This window comes from Notothenia rossii, assembly GCF_949606895.1.
Source record: "Notothenia rossii genome assembly, chromosome: 2".
NCBI lineage: Eukaryota > Metazoa > Chordata > Actinopteri > Perciformes > Nototheniidae > Notothenia > Notothenia rossii.
Window position 1 is genome coordinate 83,194,522 of NC_136904.1, and position 12,301 is coordinate 83,206,822.

General features: G+C 39.1%; 2 protein-coding genes across 2 annotated transcripts; both read right to left on the reverse strand.

Moving 5' to 3' along the window:
* Positions 1–22: 22 nt before the first annotated feature.
* Positions 23–3,114, reverse strand: klhl41a (kelch-like family member 41a). The gene is made up of 6 exons (XM_079666924.1): positions 1,961–3,114; positions 1,715–1,872; positions 1,515–1,622; positions 1,240–1,425; positions 591–737; positions 23–472 (listed from the first exon to the last, which is right to left on the reverse strand). The coding sequence occupies exons 1-6, from the start codon at positions 3,044–3,046 to the stop codon at positions 361–363; spliced, it is 1,797 nt and encodes a 598-aa protein (XP_079523050.1). The 5' UTR covers positions 3,047–3,114; the 3' UTR covers positions 23–360.
* An 805-nt stretch (positions 3,115–3,919) lies between these two features.
* Positions 3,920–7,558, reverse strand: bbs5 (Bardet-Biedl syndrome 5). The gene is made up of 12 exons (XM_079665199.1): positions 7,343–7,558; positions 6,944–7,026; positions 6,794–6,859; positions 6,401–6,450; positions 6,142–6,269; positions 5,926–6,061; positions 5,473–5,568; positions 5,125–5,187; positions 4,883–5,017; positions 4,545–4,628; positions 4,291–4,314; positions 3,920–4,194 (listed from the first exon to the last, which is right to left on the reverse strand). Exons 1-12 carry the CDS (start codon positions 7,402–7,404, stop codon positions 4,093–4,095), a joined length of 1,029 nt encoding a protein of 342 aa, XP_079521325.1. The 5' UTR covers positions 7,405–7,558; the 3' UTR covers positions 3,920–4,092.
* Between the last annotated feature and the right edge of the window lie 4,743 nt (positions 7,559–12,301).

Genomic DNA, 12,301 nt, shown 5'->3' on the forward strand with positions numbered 1-12,301 from the left:
ACATGTCAGACAGACACTGTGAGCCTGTGGAAGATACTTTAATACTGATCATGTACAGGCTCCATGTTGATGTTGATTATAGAAGCATTTTCAGATCAACAGAACAAAAACTAAATTTCTATGCAATCCTTTCCCAGTATACAACAATAACAATTTGATTTATTTTAAGAAGAAGTATATTCTGAACAACTGATGTGTTTTAGTAGATCGGAATCAACAAAATCTGGTCCAAATCTAAAGAAATATGGCAATTAAAACTGCTCACACACAACAGGCAAACAGGAAATCTGATATGTTTAAATATTGAATTCACAATAAGCCAGTAAATGAAAGCATGTACATAATATTTTGCAGTGCCTTTTACAGTTTGGGCATTCTGGCTGCATTCAGGCGCATGGACACACAGGAGGCTCCAGCTGCGTAACGCATCTCTCTGATCATACCGCTCCACTCTTTCTTGTCCTCTTCATACCTGGTGAGGCAGAAACAAGATATCACTATACAGTAGGAGGATAGTTATCATTGTAGATGAAAGTGAGCAAGATGACACCACATATTCTAACATTTAATGTAACAAAATCCACACATACTGCCAAATGTCGATGATTTCACTGGGTGCACACTCTTTGTTGTCATTCTCCACCATGGCGAAGCCTCCTACAGTGAACAGCTGCCCCCCGCAGCTCACCAGGTTCACTGAGCTCCTCTCCTGGGGCAGCTCTGTGAACGGGGACCACCTGCAACAAGGTGGACTCAGCTGTGTTAATATGATAACGCCGTGTGGTCGTTTTTTTGTATTGTTCTTAAAAATCAGCATCATTTTCTGAGAGGAAATAATATTAGTTTATAGAATAAACTGACTTTTCCCCCTTTTTTTTTTTTTTAATCTGGATGCTTTCTCCTCTTTATAATACTTTAAATTATGCACTCTGTAGATCAGAAAAAAATCACTTGGTTTAACTGCCTAATTGTCATCAAATCTTACAAAAACATTTTATGAATATTTGATAATGATTTATATGTTAATAGAAAATATGTACTAATGTATATGTAACTTGCATTTCTTTAAAACAAAATGTATGGGCTCCTATGACTCATTTGAACATGTTTAAGTCACATCTTTCAAAAACGTCAGGGTTGTATAACTAACTATTTAACTAAATAAATGTGATACCAGAAACATGACATGCACATCAATTGGACGGGCTTTTTAAAATTGAAATAATAAAAAGCACATACTTGTTGGTTCCAAAGTCGTAAGCTTCACAAGAAGCTATGAGGCCTTCATCATTGACGCCTCCAGCGACAACGATCTTCCCTTTGTGGATCACTGCCCCAAACATGGCTCTGGGTGTCGTCATGGTAGCCACCTCCTTCCACTCTGACTTCTTGTGGTTGTAGGCAAACATTTTATTTGTTGCTTTGCTTTAAGTAAGACAAAAATTCTGAATGTTAAAATCATAATTTGCTTCATTTAGGTTCATTTTTGCAATTGCATTACAGTGCAATCTCACTTGTCGTCTGTTTTTCCTCCGATACAATACACCAGCCCGTTCTCAGAGACCACACAGTGGCCGTGGATATTCAAAGGCAACTTTTTAGTTTCACTCCACTTCATTTTTCTAAAAAAGAGCAGATCAAAAGTAAATGCACATCAGAACTTTCAAAAAGACAAATGTACTGAGTGAGCTAATCCAAAATGGTTGGGACTTACTCAGTGTCATAGCACATAACAGTGTCATGAGACACGTCAGACTGTAAATCTTTTCCTGCGACAGCAAAGAGGACATTTTCACACTCGCCCAGAGCAAACAGACACCTGGGGGAGGGCATGGGCGGGAGGGCCATCCATTCAGCGGCGAGACTGTCAAACTGAAAGGCACATATGAGATATTCTGAAAAACCAAATGAGACATAACTTTTGATGTGTACATCTGCCATGTCAATAACAGATTTATACCTTGTAGAAGTAGCACTGCAATGGCTTTTCTTTGTCCTCTTCATCTACAAACAGTCCTCCCAACACATACAGATTGTTCTTCTTTGACACAAGACTGACGTGGTTTCGGGGGATCTGCTCTGACATTGCAGCGAGTGAACATTCATTGTCCTGGGGGTCATAGGCCACGGCAGCGGTGTCATTGATCATCAGAACCATGTCTTTGGCATACATGCCAGTTCTGCGGCTATCGTTCAGGTAACCAGGCAACTTTCCCTCCTCTTCTTCCCCATCCTCTTCACTTTTCTTCTTCTCTGGCAGCTTCCCCGCAAAGGCTTCCTTTATAACTTTGATCTTTTTAACAATCTCAGGATCAGCCTTAAGTATTTCATCCTTCTCCACCTTCTCCTTGAAGTACTTCTCTGGGAGTAAACGGAAACGAACGCAATCAAAGGCCTCCTCCAAGGATTTCACACGATTCTCTTTGTCTTTCCTGATCCACCTCATGAGGGTCTCAAACACTACTTCCTCTTTTTCTACATTCAATGCATCTGCTCCAATAATGGCAAAGAGTTCAGGTGAAGAGAGCTCTAAGAAGTCTGCTTCTTTGGCTATGGTCTCAAACCGGTCTGCAATGTGATTTCTGGATGCCAGTGCCAGTCTGGAGCTGTTCAGCATCAGTGCCAGCCTGTAGATGCCAAGGCAGTTTTTCTCTGACAGCTGCTTTTGGAGATAATTCACACAAACCGTGAACACCGAGGGGATCTGGAAGCGGTTCGCAGCAGCCAAAATACCTTGCACATTGTCGTCATTGATGTCAATGTCCGCTGAGTACATGTAATTTACAATCGCCTCCATGACATCGGGATCCAGGTTCTCCAGAACAACATCCATTTTATCAGTTTCCTTGTCATCTTCTGAGAAGTAAAGCTCCCGGAAATAAGGACTACAAGCTGACAGAATGAGCTGATGGCAGGGGATGCTTCTGTCCCCAACCTTTAGGATACAATCAATCAATTTATTCTCATTCAGAAGCTCTTTGAGTCCATCCTGCAGCAGAGTGCTCTGAAACAGACGGAGATCTTCCCTCATGCTTTGAGGATCCATTCTTTCAGGACAGGAAGTGGACAGAAGTGTTCACAACAGTCTATCCTAGCTGGTGAAGAGAGAGAACTATGGGCAGCCAGGTCTGAGGCCACTTCAATATAACCGTGCTCTCTCTAAATATAGCCAACCACCCAATACATGAAGAATTCAGATTGGCCCAATGGGAGGGCTCACCCAGCTGTCACAGGGTAAAAACAACTGTGGAGCCTTGTCACCCTAGTCATTTGTCACAACATTGTTGTATGGTCAAGCAGAAATATCGTATGATATTTTCACCGCTTCTTGTTTATCAAATATGGGAAAATATAGTTTTTAAAAAAACACACACAAGTCCTGTGCGCAGATAATACATTTGAGAAAACTGCTTTTATTCTGAATTCTATAGTCCTACACATTGGTTGTATTGGTTCTGGTTTAATTGTAATCTTGACATTGTTGAAAACGAGAGCCTGCCTCGAATAATTCCTCAAGGTTTAAATGAAGGTTCAGAGAGAGACAACGGCAGGACTATTTTTCTTCAAGCACTTAATGTGTGTTCACACATGTGGGTATTTAATACAATCATATGTATTTTGGAGACGACTACATGTGAAGTGAGTCACACTTTCCTGATAGTAATGACTCCTTTGCTTCAGTGTGATTCAGTATTTGTGGGGGGAGTTACCAAACAAGAAGACAGGGTCAGTGAACAGCTGCTGCCACAGGAGGTGACTGTTTGTCCTCTTTACAGATTTGTAAAATACTTGAGCACCTTGTGTAGTTATGTATTTAGCCTGTGATCATTGTGTTCTTCCCACATGAAAATGTATTTTTGGTGCAATACAGTACAAACATACAATTATGTTATAAGAATGTTAAAAAAATACTCTCCAATATCTATTTAAATACATTTATTAACTTTAAACAACACAAACTCAATTATATTTAATAATCTAGTTATATAAATATCCCACATTTGAATTTGGTATTCTCTTCTTATCAAAAAGTATCTATGCACAAACTGTACAACTTTAAACCTCACCTACAAATAAATGTTTCTTATTATTTCAGCCCATGACTTCCCACAGTCCTTGAAGTGTGAAACCATCCTTCAACTTTTCAACGGCGAGGCCCAATTCCTCGGAGAAAACTGGCTCACGGTCTTGTTGCTTTAAAACAAATGAAAAGAGTTAGGACATAACATACTTTGGATTTACATTATTTAAAAAATATAGCTTAAGATATAAATATGTATGAGACTTTACCTTATTTCCATCAGCAAAGTAAGCCTGTGGGCAAGAATCACACACAATTCCCACATTTATTAAAAAAGAAATGGGACATGTTGTCTGTGATGATAGGTTATTGTTGTCTGATGAGCATGGCTCTGTACAAACATGAGCACTAGGCAACATGAAATCATGTTTGTTCTTTATACTGAAGGGCATTAGCTGGCAGCTATTCTGAGAGTTTGAAAACTAAACCATCAACTCCCAGAGGAAAGATGAGTGTAACTCACGGTAAAAGCATCAGTCTGATCATCGGGCTCAATCTCCACGTCATCAGGAGGCTGCTCCACAGTGAGCTCCTCCAACGGCTGGGGCTGAAACCATTGTTAGGACAAACAGCGCTATGACAACAAGATCAGCTGAACCGGTGAAAAGCCAGCTACAATGTAGTATTCAAAACAATTAGGGGAATACAGACGCAAAAGATTAGCTGTGAACATTCAGTACAACAACAGTATTTAAAAATAGACTTACAGGTTCCACAGTTTAGCTTAGACTGAAATGTTTGAATGTTATACTGTAGAGGTGCTCAGGGTCATTGATACTAATATCGAGTGCAGATTTGTACCTTTTCTTCCATTTCAAAGTCCACTCCGAATATGGGGTTGGCAGAATACACCTTATGCAATGAGTTGATTTCCTTCAGTGCGTCTTGAAGCTTATCCACTGGATCAATCTTGAACCCGAGCACATAGCCACCACTCTAAAAAACGATAGAGTATTTGTGTATTTTGGTTTCTCACAAACTCATATCAAAAAGGTATATGTAAAAAAGTAATGCGAATGTGACTCAAACTGAAGAATATTTACCTGACGTGAACTCTCTATCACCAAAGCCAAGCCAAACTTTGAGTCTCTTATTCTGATAGACCACTTGAGGGGGAGAAAATATGAAATATACAATATCAAACTGAGAGAATAACAATGCATGACTTTATAACAAAAACACTACAAGTGCAACTACCTGCATTAAATAATACCTAAAGGTGGCTCATACTGTAATTGTTCAGTATACTGTAATTAAGTTGGACAAAAAAAGGGTGAAATCACATTTATACTTCTTTGTATTAGAATCGATAAGGCATTTTCAATACAGTATCAAACTGTAATTTACCGGTCAGCTAGATATGAAGAGTTATTGTAATGTTTCACACTTACAATCTGAAGGTAAGGAATGCTGACATTGAAGCTCTCGTTCATATTGGCGTGCCACACGATCCGAACGTTGGTGATAAAGAAGGTTCCAAGGTTACCCTAAAAAAAAGAAAATGGACTCAGTTATTCATATTGTAAACTAATGACCTCCAGTCATCACATCACACTTAAAGTATTTCCTTCAGTTATTAGATGTCGACTCCTTACAATGTATTTAAACAAAAGAACACTTCATAGAACTGTACTGCTCATTAAAATCGTGTGTTAATATTGACAATAGACAATACACACACCAAATACATTTGGGTTATGCAATTTAACATTTGATTTCGTCCTGTTAGTATAGTGCTTGTTAAGTGTTAGACTTAACGTGTGTGTTTTCAGAGAAAATCTATGAAAGCAAGCTATCAAATGCAAAATTGAAGAAAATCCAAGAAATATTTAAGGCACTCGCACCTGATCACTGGATAGATTCCAAACTCCATTAATTTTATCATACACTTGTTCCCGGGGCAAGAGCCTGAGCTGCTTATTTTGAATGAGAGCGGCTCGCAACTTCAGGTCCCTGAACATTTTGGACGTCTCATAGGCCCTGTAACAAAAAGACCAACAAAAGTATTCAGTAAGAAGTACATTTAATGAGAATTAAACACTACTTCTGAGTTGTTTTACCTGTGGACAGCAATAACAGAAGTAAAGAGGCGTGGGCTTCCTGGAACAACATTGGTGAAAATGAACTCAAATCTCGTATTGTTGGACTTTGTCAAGATGTAGAGTGCTTCAGTCTGGCCTCTCAATTTCTGAAAGAAATAGCATTCAATTAATAAAGTAACATGTTTATCTATCATTATCTCATTTGTTCTTCTTTTAATGACAGTGTGAGGATAGAATTAATTATAATTAAAAGGTATAAAACCAAAGTTAAACTCACCGAGTTAGCTGTTCTTGTTGTGATGTTAATGATGGAGTTGTAACCCACAGCTGAAAAAGATCTAGGTTGTTATTATCTATATGATTATGGCATGTTTATCTTACCAAATAGTAAAAGCACATTTTCTGTTTTGACTTTTCTATAATCGGTGGCAATAATTATCCACAAGATCTTTAGTTTAAGTTAATATACTTTTAAAATAATTAACAAATGTTGTGCATTGCCTTGTTTTTTTATGATGCTGTAACAATTGTTTTCTTCCAATTTGGGATTAACCAAGCATTTCTTATTTTATTAATACCATGACTGTCCATCAGATGGCAGACATGTTCAGCTGATAGTAAAGAGAGAGTTAAATAATAAATACACCTAGGATAGACATGAGGTACTCACACAAATTGACTCTTGGCAGGGCCAGAGAATGCCAAATGATTCTCAGATTAGTTACCAACAATCGTCCTGCAAAATAAAAAGGGACATCATACATTAAGTGACCAGCAGACATGAGATGGACCCGTTTTAAACTCCAGGATAGCTAACTACCTCGATCTCCGTTGTTTCCTTTTGTGTCTTCTATGGAGTCCAGACAGTCTATAAGTACTTCTCCTGGACGAGTTTTCATCTGCCTGTGAACAACATGGATGGAAAGATTGTTCAGTGATTTGGCGTTGTGGTTTTCTTTCTTTAGCTAAACGCAGGCTATCACAGTTTGGTAATTTAAGCATTTTGACGACGTTAAACTACGACATACTGTTACATTTGCAACATATGTTATATACCCTACGTTTCTCCCACAACATAACATAAAGTAACTTGTGATTGTTGTAACTAACTTTATCTGACATTACCTGAGGTTAGCCAATTACTGAGCTAACAGGTTAGCTAATGTGTGCAATGGTGAAATACCCTTAATCCCCCAAGTATTTCCGTGAAATGACTTACTGTGCTGTTATGTCGAATCTAACGTCTCTATCTTCCCAGAGAGCATCTAAAACAGACGCCATATCTGCCGGTAATAGCACCTCAGTTGACTTTAAGTACGTTTTCTAGCTAATATACTACCGTTGTTTTGCTAGCTAGATGATAGCCTTGCTAATCTGGACAAGCCTCTCTAGTGTAATCACCGTGGCAACAGACGGCAAGGAAAGAGGACCAAACTGTGGACCTGTTCACAATCTCACTAGTAATTACTTTATGCAAAACCATGTCGTTTATTTTGTTACTTTTGCCAATGAGAACTATAATCTGAATAGTATTTTGTATATTTTCAGTCACTTACACAATGTCTGTTTACTCATTACCTCACAATGCAATGCAATGTTAACTCTTAAACACTAATTCAGTGAAGCTCATTCTCACTCAGTCTACTATATTTTTCAACAATAACAATGATATTAGGAGATGCCATATTACTGTAAATGATCATGATGATAGGTGGTCAAGTAGACAGGAAACGTTCTTATGATTTAATTTATGAATCAGAGAGATAAATTAGTATGTCAAGATTCAGCAAACCCAACATCTACTTGGAAGGACAAGCCTGGCTATTTACATTCAAGAAAAGACTATGATATCAGGCTCCTCATTTACAGTCTACGATCCGCATCCTACTCACATTGTAAAGTGAAAGGATTCTTCTGCCTTTTACAGAGCATAAAGCGGTTCTTTTGTTTTTTTGTAATTCACTCTCACTTTATGTTTTTTAAACTATTCTAGGTTTCAAAGATGTGGAGATTCTAATGGAAGACTAAGACAGAATGTGTTAACAACATGTTCGACAGGTATTTATATTTAAACAGGTGCAGTTTTAATTTAGGAAGGTATCTAGCACCATTTCACGTGAAGCATTGAGGTTTATTTTTGTTCCTTATGCAGTCCTTTCCACTATACTTTATGAATATCTGAACTCTGGTTCACCCATATTTGTTTCTATTTTGTGTACCAAGGTTTTTCCAGATGCTGCCAACAATTGGATTATTTTAGAAAAGCTGTAAAAAAAAAATGCTTATCTAAATTTTATCCACTTTTTCAAACTCAAAAAAAGCATTAGCCCTCTCTGCTGTTTAAAACTGAAACGACAGCTCTTAGGCAGTCTTTAACCCCATCAGCAGGTCCCAACAACCAGTTAAAAGCAGTTGAAATACTAATTATATAGCCTATTGATAAATGAAAAACTATACACTTTGAACTTAATTGAGTTTATTTTGAATCCAATTACCACATACTGACACACATCCCACGTAGTGTTCTGCACATTTTTATAAAAAATCCTGGACATCGAAATTAATGATTATCTTTTTTTGCATCCTGGGTTGCAGAGCAATACCACAGTGTAACCAGTGTTCAGATGATTAATCAAGCACGGAATTTATTAAAAATGTTTTACCAATGTGATTTAAATAGTGTTGGAAGGCTCATTTTCTGACCAGCACACATTTTTGTTCTGTTCCCATGAGTTGTGCTTTACAGAGGGGGCATTCCCCGCTGCCTTCAAGCCCCCTCCAGCAGTCCAGCGGGGCTAGACAAACAAGACCCGGGGTCCAGTCAATTTGTCTGGACAAATTTGGGGATTTGGGGCCTCGGCAAGCTATGCAGGGACGAGTGCTAATTGTTTGTGTGCCAAGCAACTCCTCTCAATCCCCTGGTCTCTCAAGTCACTCTATTCACCCTGGTCTTTGTTTGGTAAGTAACTTGAACCTGACACATCTGACCAGGGAGAGTGGTATTCAAGTCCCCCCCCACCCTTCATTCATGATTACATTCCGTCTTTTGAAAGATCAGTCTATTGTCCAGGAGTGAAAAGTAATAATGTCATTTTTACTTTTTCTCAATGTATGCCTTAGTCACCCTTACTTTGTTTCTGTCTCATGCGCTCAGCTAGGAGGATGGATGTGCAACAAATGCTTTGGGGGAAGATGTGGTCCTCTTGTACCTCCACCCCCTGGTCAACAATGAGACAATCTGAGAAAGTGGCTGGAGCGAGGCGTCACCCCAGGCACCAGTCCCTCACTAATTCAGTGTCGCCCCTCGGCGCTCTCCTGGCATGCTGATCAGAGGATTAGGCCCCGGAGACGGCATCGAGTCAAGAGCAGGCTGGAGAAAGGGAAAGGCATGCAGGGGAGATGAGGTACATGCCTGGTTTCACACGCACTCACACCCGACCAGAAGGCAAGCAGACATGCAGCGTGAGGACCACACACTTCCCTGCACTATTGGCAGCTTGTCAGTAGAGGGCACAGTACCACTATCCAATGTTTGCACAGGGAAAACATAATTTAGGACAATATGTAAAAGTAATTACATTTCCTTTTCACCTTTTGAGGATACTATAAAGTAGAGCAAAGAGTGTAAAATGCTTTTTCTCTCCTTACCTTCCCCAATTGTCCCTTTGAGAGACTATAAACAGCTATTGAAACACAGCAGAAGACAAGTATACTGTAATTAGTTAGACATCATAATCATGGATATAACCCAGACAACCATCAAACCAACTATTCTCTTGAAATGCATGAAAGAGAATGCTGAATAAATAAATCAGTTAAGGTCATTTAGGCAAGGATTTATGATAACTATATATCTCCCACTTTTACATAAAGCGCTGCCCAACCACTTTTACCTGGCGGGTGACGAGAATATAATTATGTTTGATACATCAATTCCTTAATTCTGCTCAGCTATCACTTTCCATATAAGGAAATCTCCCACACTGCAACTATCAATTAACATATCCGGGTGCACGATAAATACACTGTGTAACGCACACTACACAATAGCTGTTCTTTCAGTAGTGTGGGTGTTGTTGCCAAAACTGAAAACAGTCTCCACAACGCCGTTTACAGTAACTGCCAGATAGGGATTCAGAATTCCTATTTGAAATTTAAAGGACAGAATACAGTGCCCTAAAGGCTGCTTGCATGCTAGAAAACGTTCTGCATGCTGCAGCTATCGTACAGCTGATGCCCTTTAACACATTTTGAGCCCCTGATCCTCAAAACACCTGAGTCTGCTACTACTAATGTCAGGTACAGATAATCCCAGCAATAAAAGTTTGGAGTTGTTAGAAGGGATAGATCCCACCTGCAGAGATAATTAATTATACAATCCATCTGCTACTTTTGTTGGTCTTAACAACTCAAACAGGAGAGATGTAAGAGATTTAAGAAATGCTAAAACGTGAAATCATAACGATCATTTTTTTTATTTATGTAAAGGATGTCCACATGACCAAAGACTTGTGGAAAGCTGGTCCAGTGATTGTTCGGCACTGTGTCTGCATCGGTTTGTGGTCCTTGTGGTCCTGCTTTTGGAGTTGCAGGTTGGGCATGGGCGCCACAATATGGGCTTTAATACAGACCAACAGCCTCTCTATCAAAAAGAAGGAGACAGAGCAATTAGCCCCTTATAGGAGAAAGAAAGAAAGAGGGAAGGACGGAGGGGAATTGTGAATTTGACACATTAAATGGTGACAGTCATTAGCATGTGGCTGTGTGGAGTGTATTCACTGGATCCTTGAATGCATATTGCTTCACTACCACGGCCGTACCCCCACCTCTCTTCTTCTCAGTCTGTCCATCATCCCCACGACCATCGTTCACTTGTAATCACCCTATTTAGCCTCTTTTTTCTTTCACTTTCAACAGCTTTTCTGTCGCCTTCATCTTTTAATGCCGTCACGCTGACTGAAGTCTCTAGAATCCCGAAATCAAAAACAAATTAAGCTGGATAATTAGATGTAGGAGACAAATGAAATGTCAGACACTAGTCGGTAGACTGAACACCAATAAAGCATCCGGTTATCTTCCTGCATTACAAGCAGATATAAATGTGATGCTGTTTATAGAACTCCTTACCAAAAAACGGTGGATGTTTCTCAGCAGAACCTGCAGGGGTTCCTAGGACACATTAAAACTCAGTTTGTCTTGAATTAGCCTGACACAGCTTCTGTTCGAGCTGACTTTCGTTTGTTCACTCTGCTATATGAGCCTGGAAAAGAGCAAAGTAGCAGGCCCAGTGTGGTGCCTTTTCCTCCATTGTGCTGAGATCACCTCATGCCAGCTTTGGGCTGTCACATTAGCGCACATCAAGACACTGAGCAACACACAACCCACAGAGAGCAAGTTTGTCCTCTGAGTTTCAATCTCTCTCTGCTCAGTGTAAATTCAGTCTGGAGTTTTGTGTTTTGTCTATAGGCAGAATGATAATTAAAGAGGCAATTGTCAATTAGGACTGAATACAATGTCTTTCAAGGATGGGATTTACATCATGGATTGTAAATGAATTAAGTAATGCTGACTCAGCTGTTTTATACAGCCTGTGTAAATGTATGCCAGTGTGTAGCCAACATTGCAGGTAGTGATATGGATGTGGGTTTTTCAGTGTAAAAAGCTTGAGGATGATCCTACTTTCACTCAGGTATCCTTTGAGAACTGGGTCTGTAGTTGAGTTGTCACATTACTGAATGAATGTCGCAGTGAACTGATCAGGCTATCATGGATTCTTAAACTTAATTGAAACTCTGAAACCTGTGTGTGCATCAGGAAGTGCTTTGTATGTCGTGCATGGTCCTTATAGATAGATAGACCTTTAATTTGTCATTGTACAGGTACAACGAAATTACAATGAACTCAAGGTGCCAACACGCAACAACAAGACAATATGAAAACAAGAAATGGGACTTGATAGGGAATATGTACATAAATAAATAATAAATAATATGATGTATAATAATATGACTTCTGATCTGTGTTTTAATAAACATCCAACGTGTAGGTGCTGATCAAAAAGTTAAAGTATACTTTCACAAGTGTTCAAGTAAATATATCACTCTTAGTGAAAGCACATTCGAAAAGCATCTCTCAGTATGTAGAGGAGGAATGATTACAGCAACACATGATTATTGCT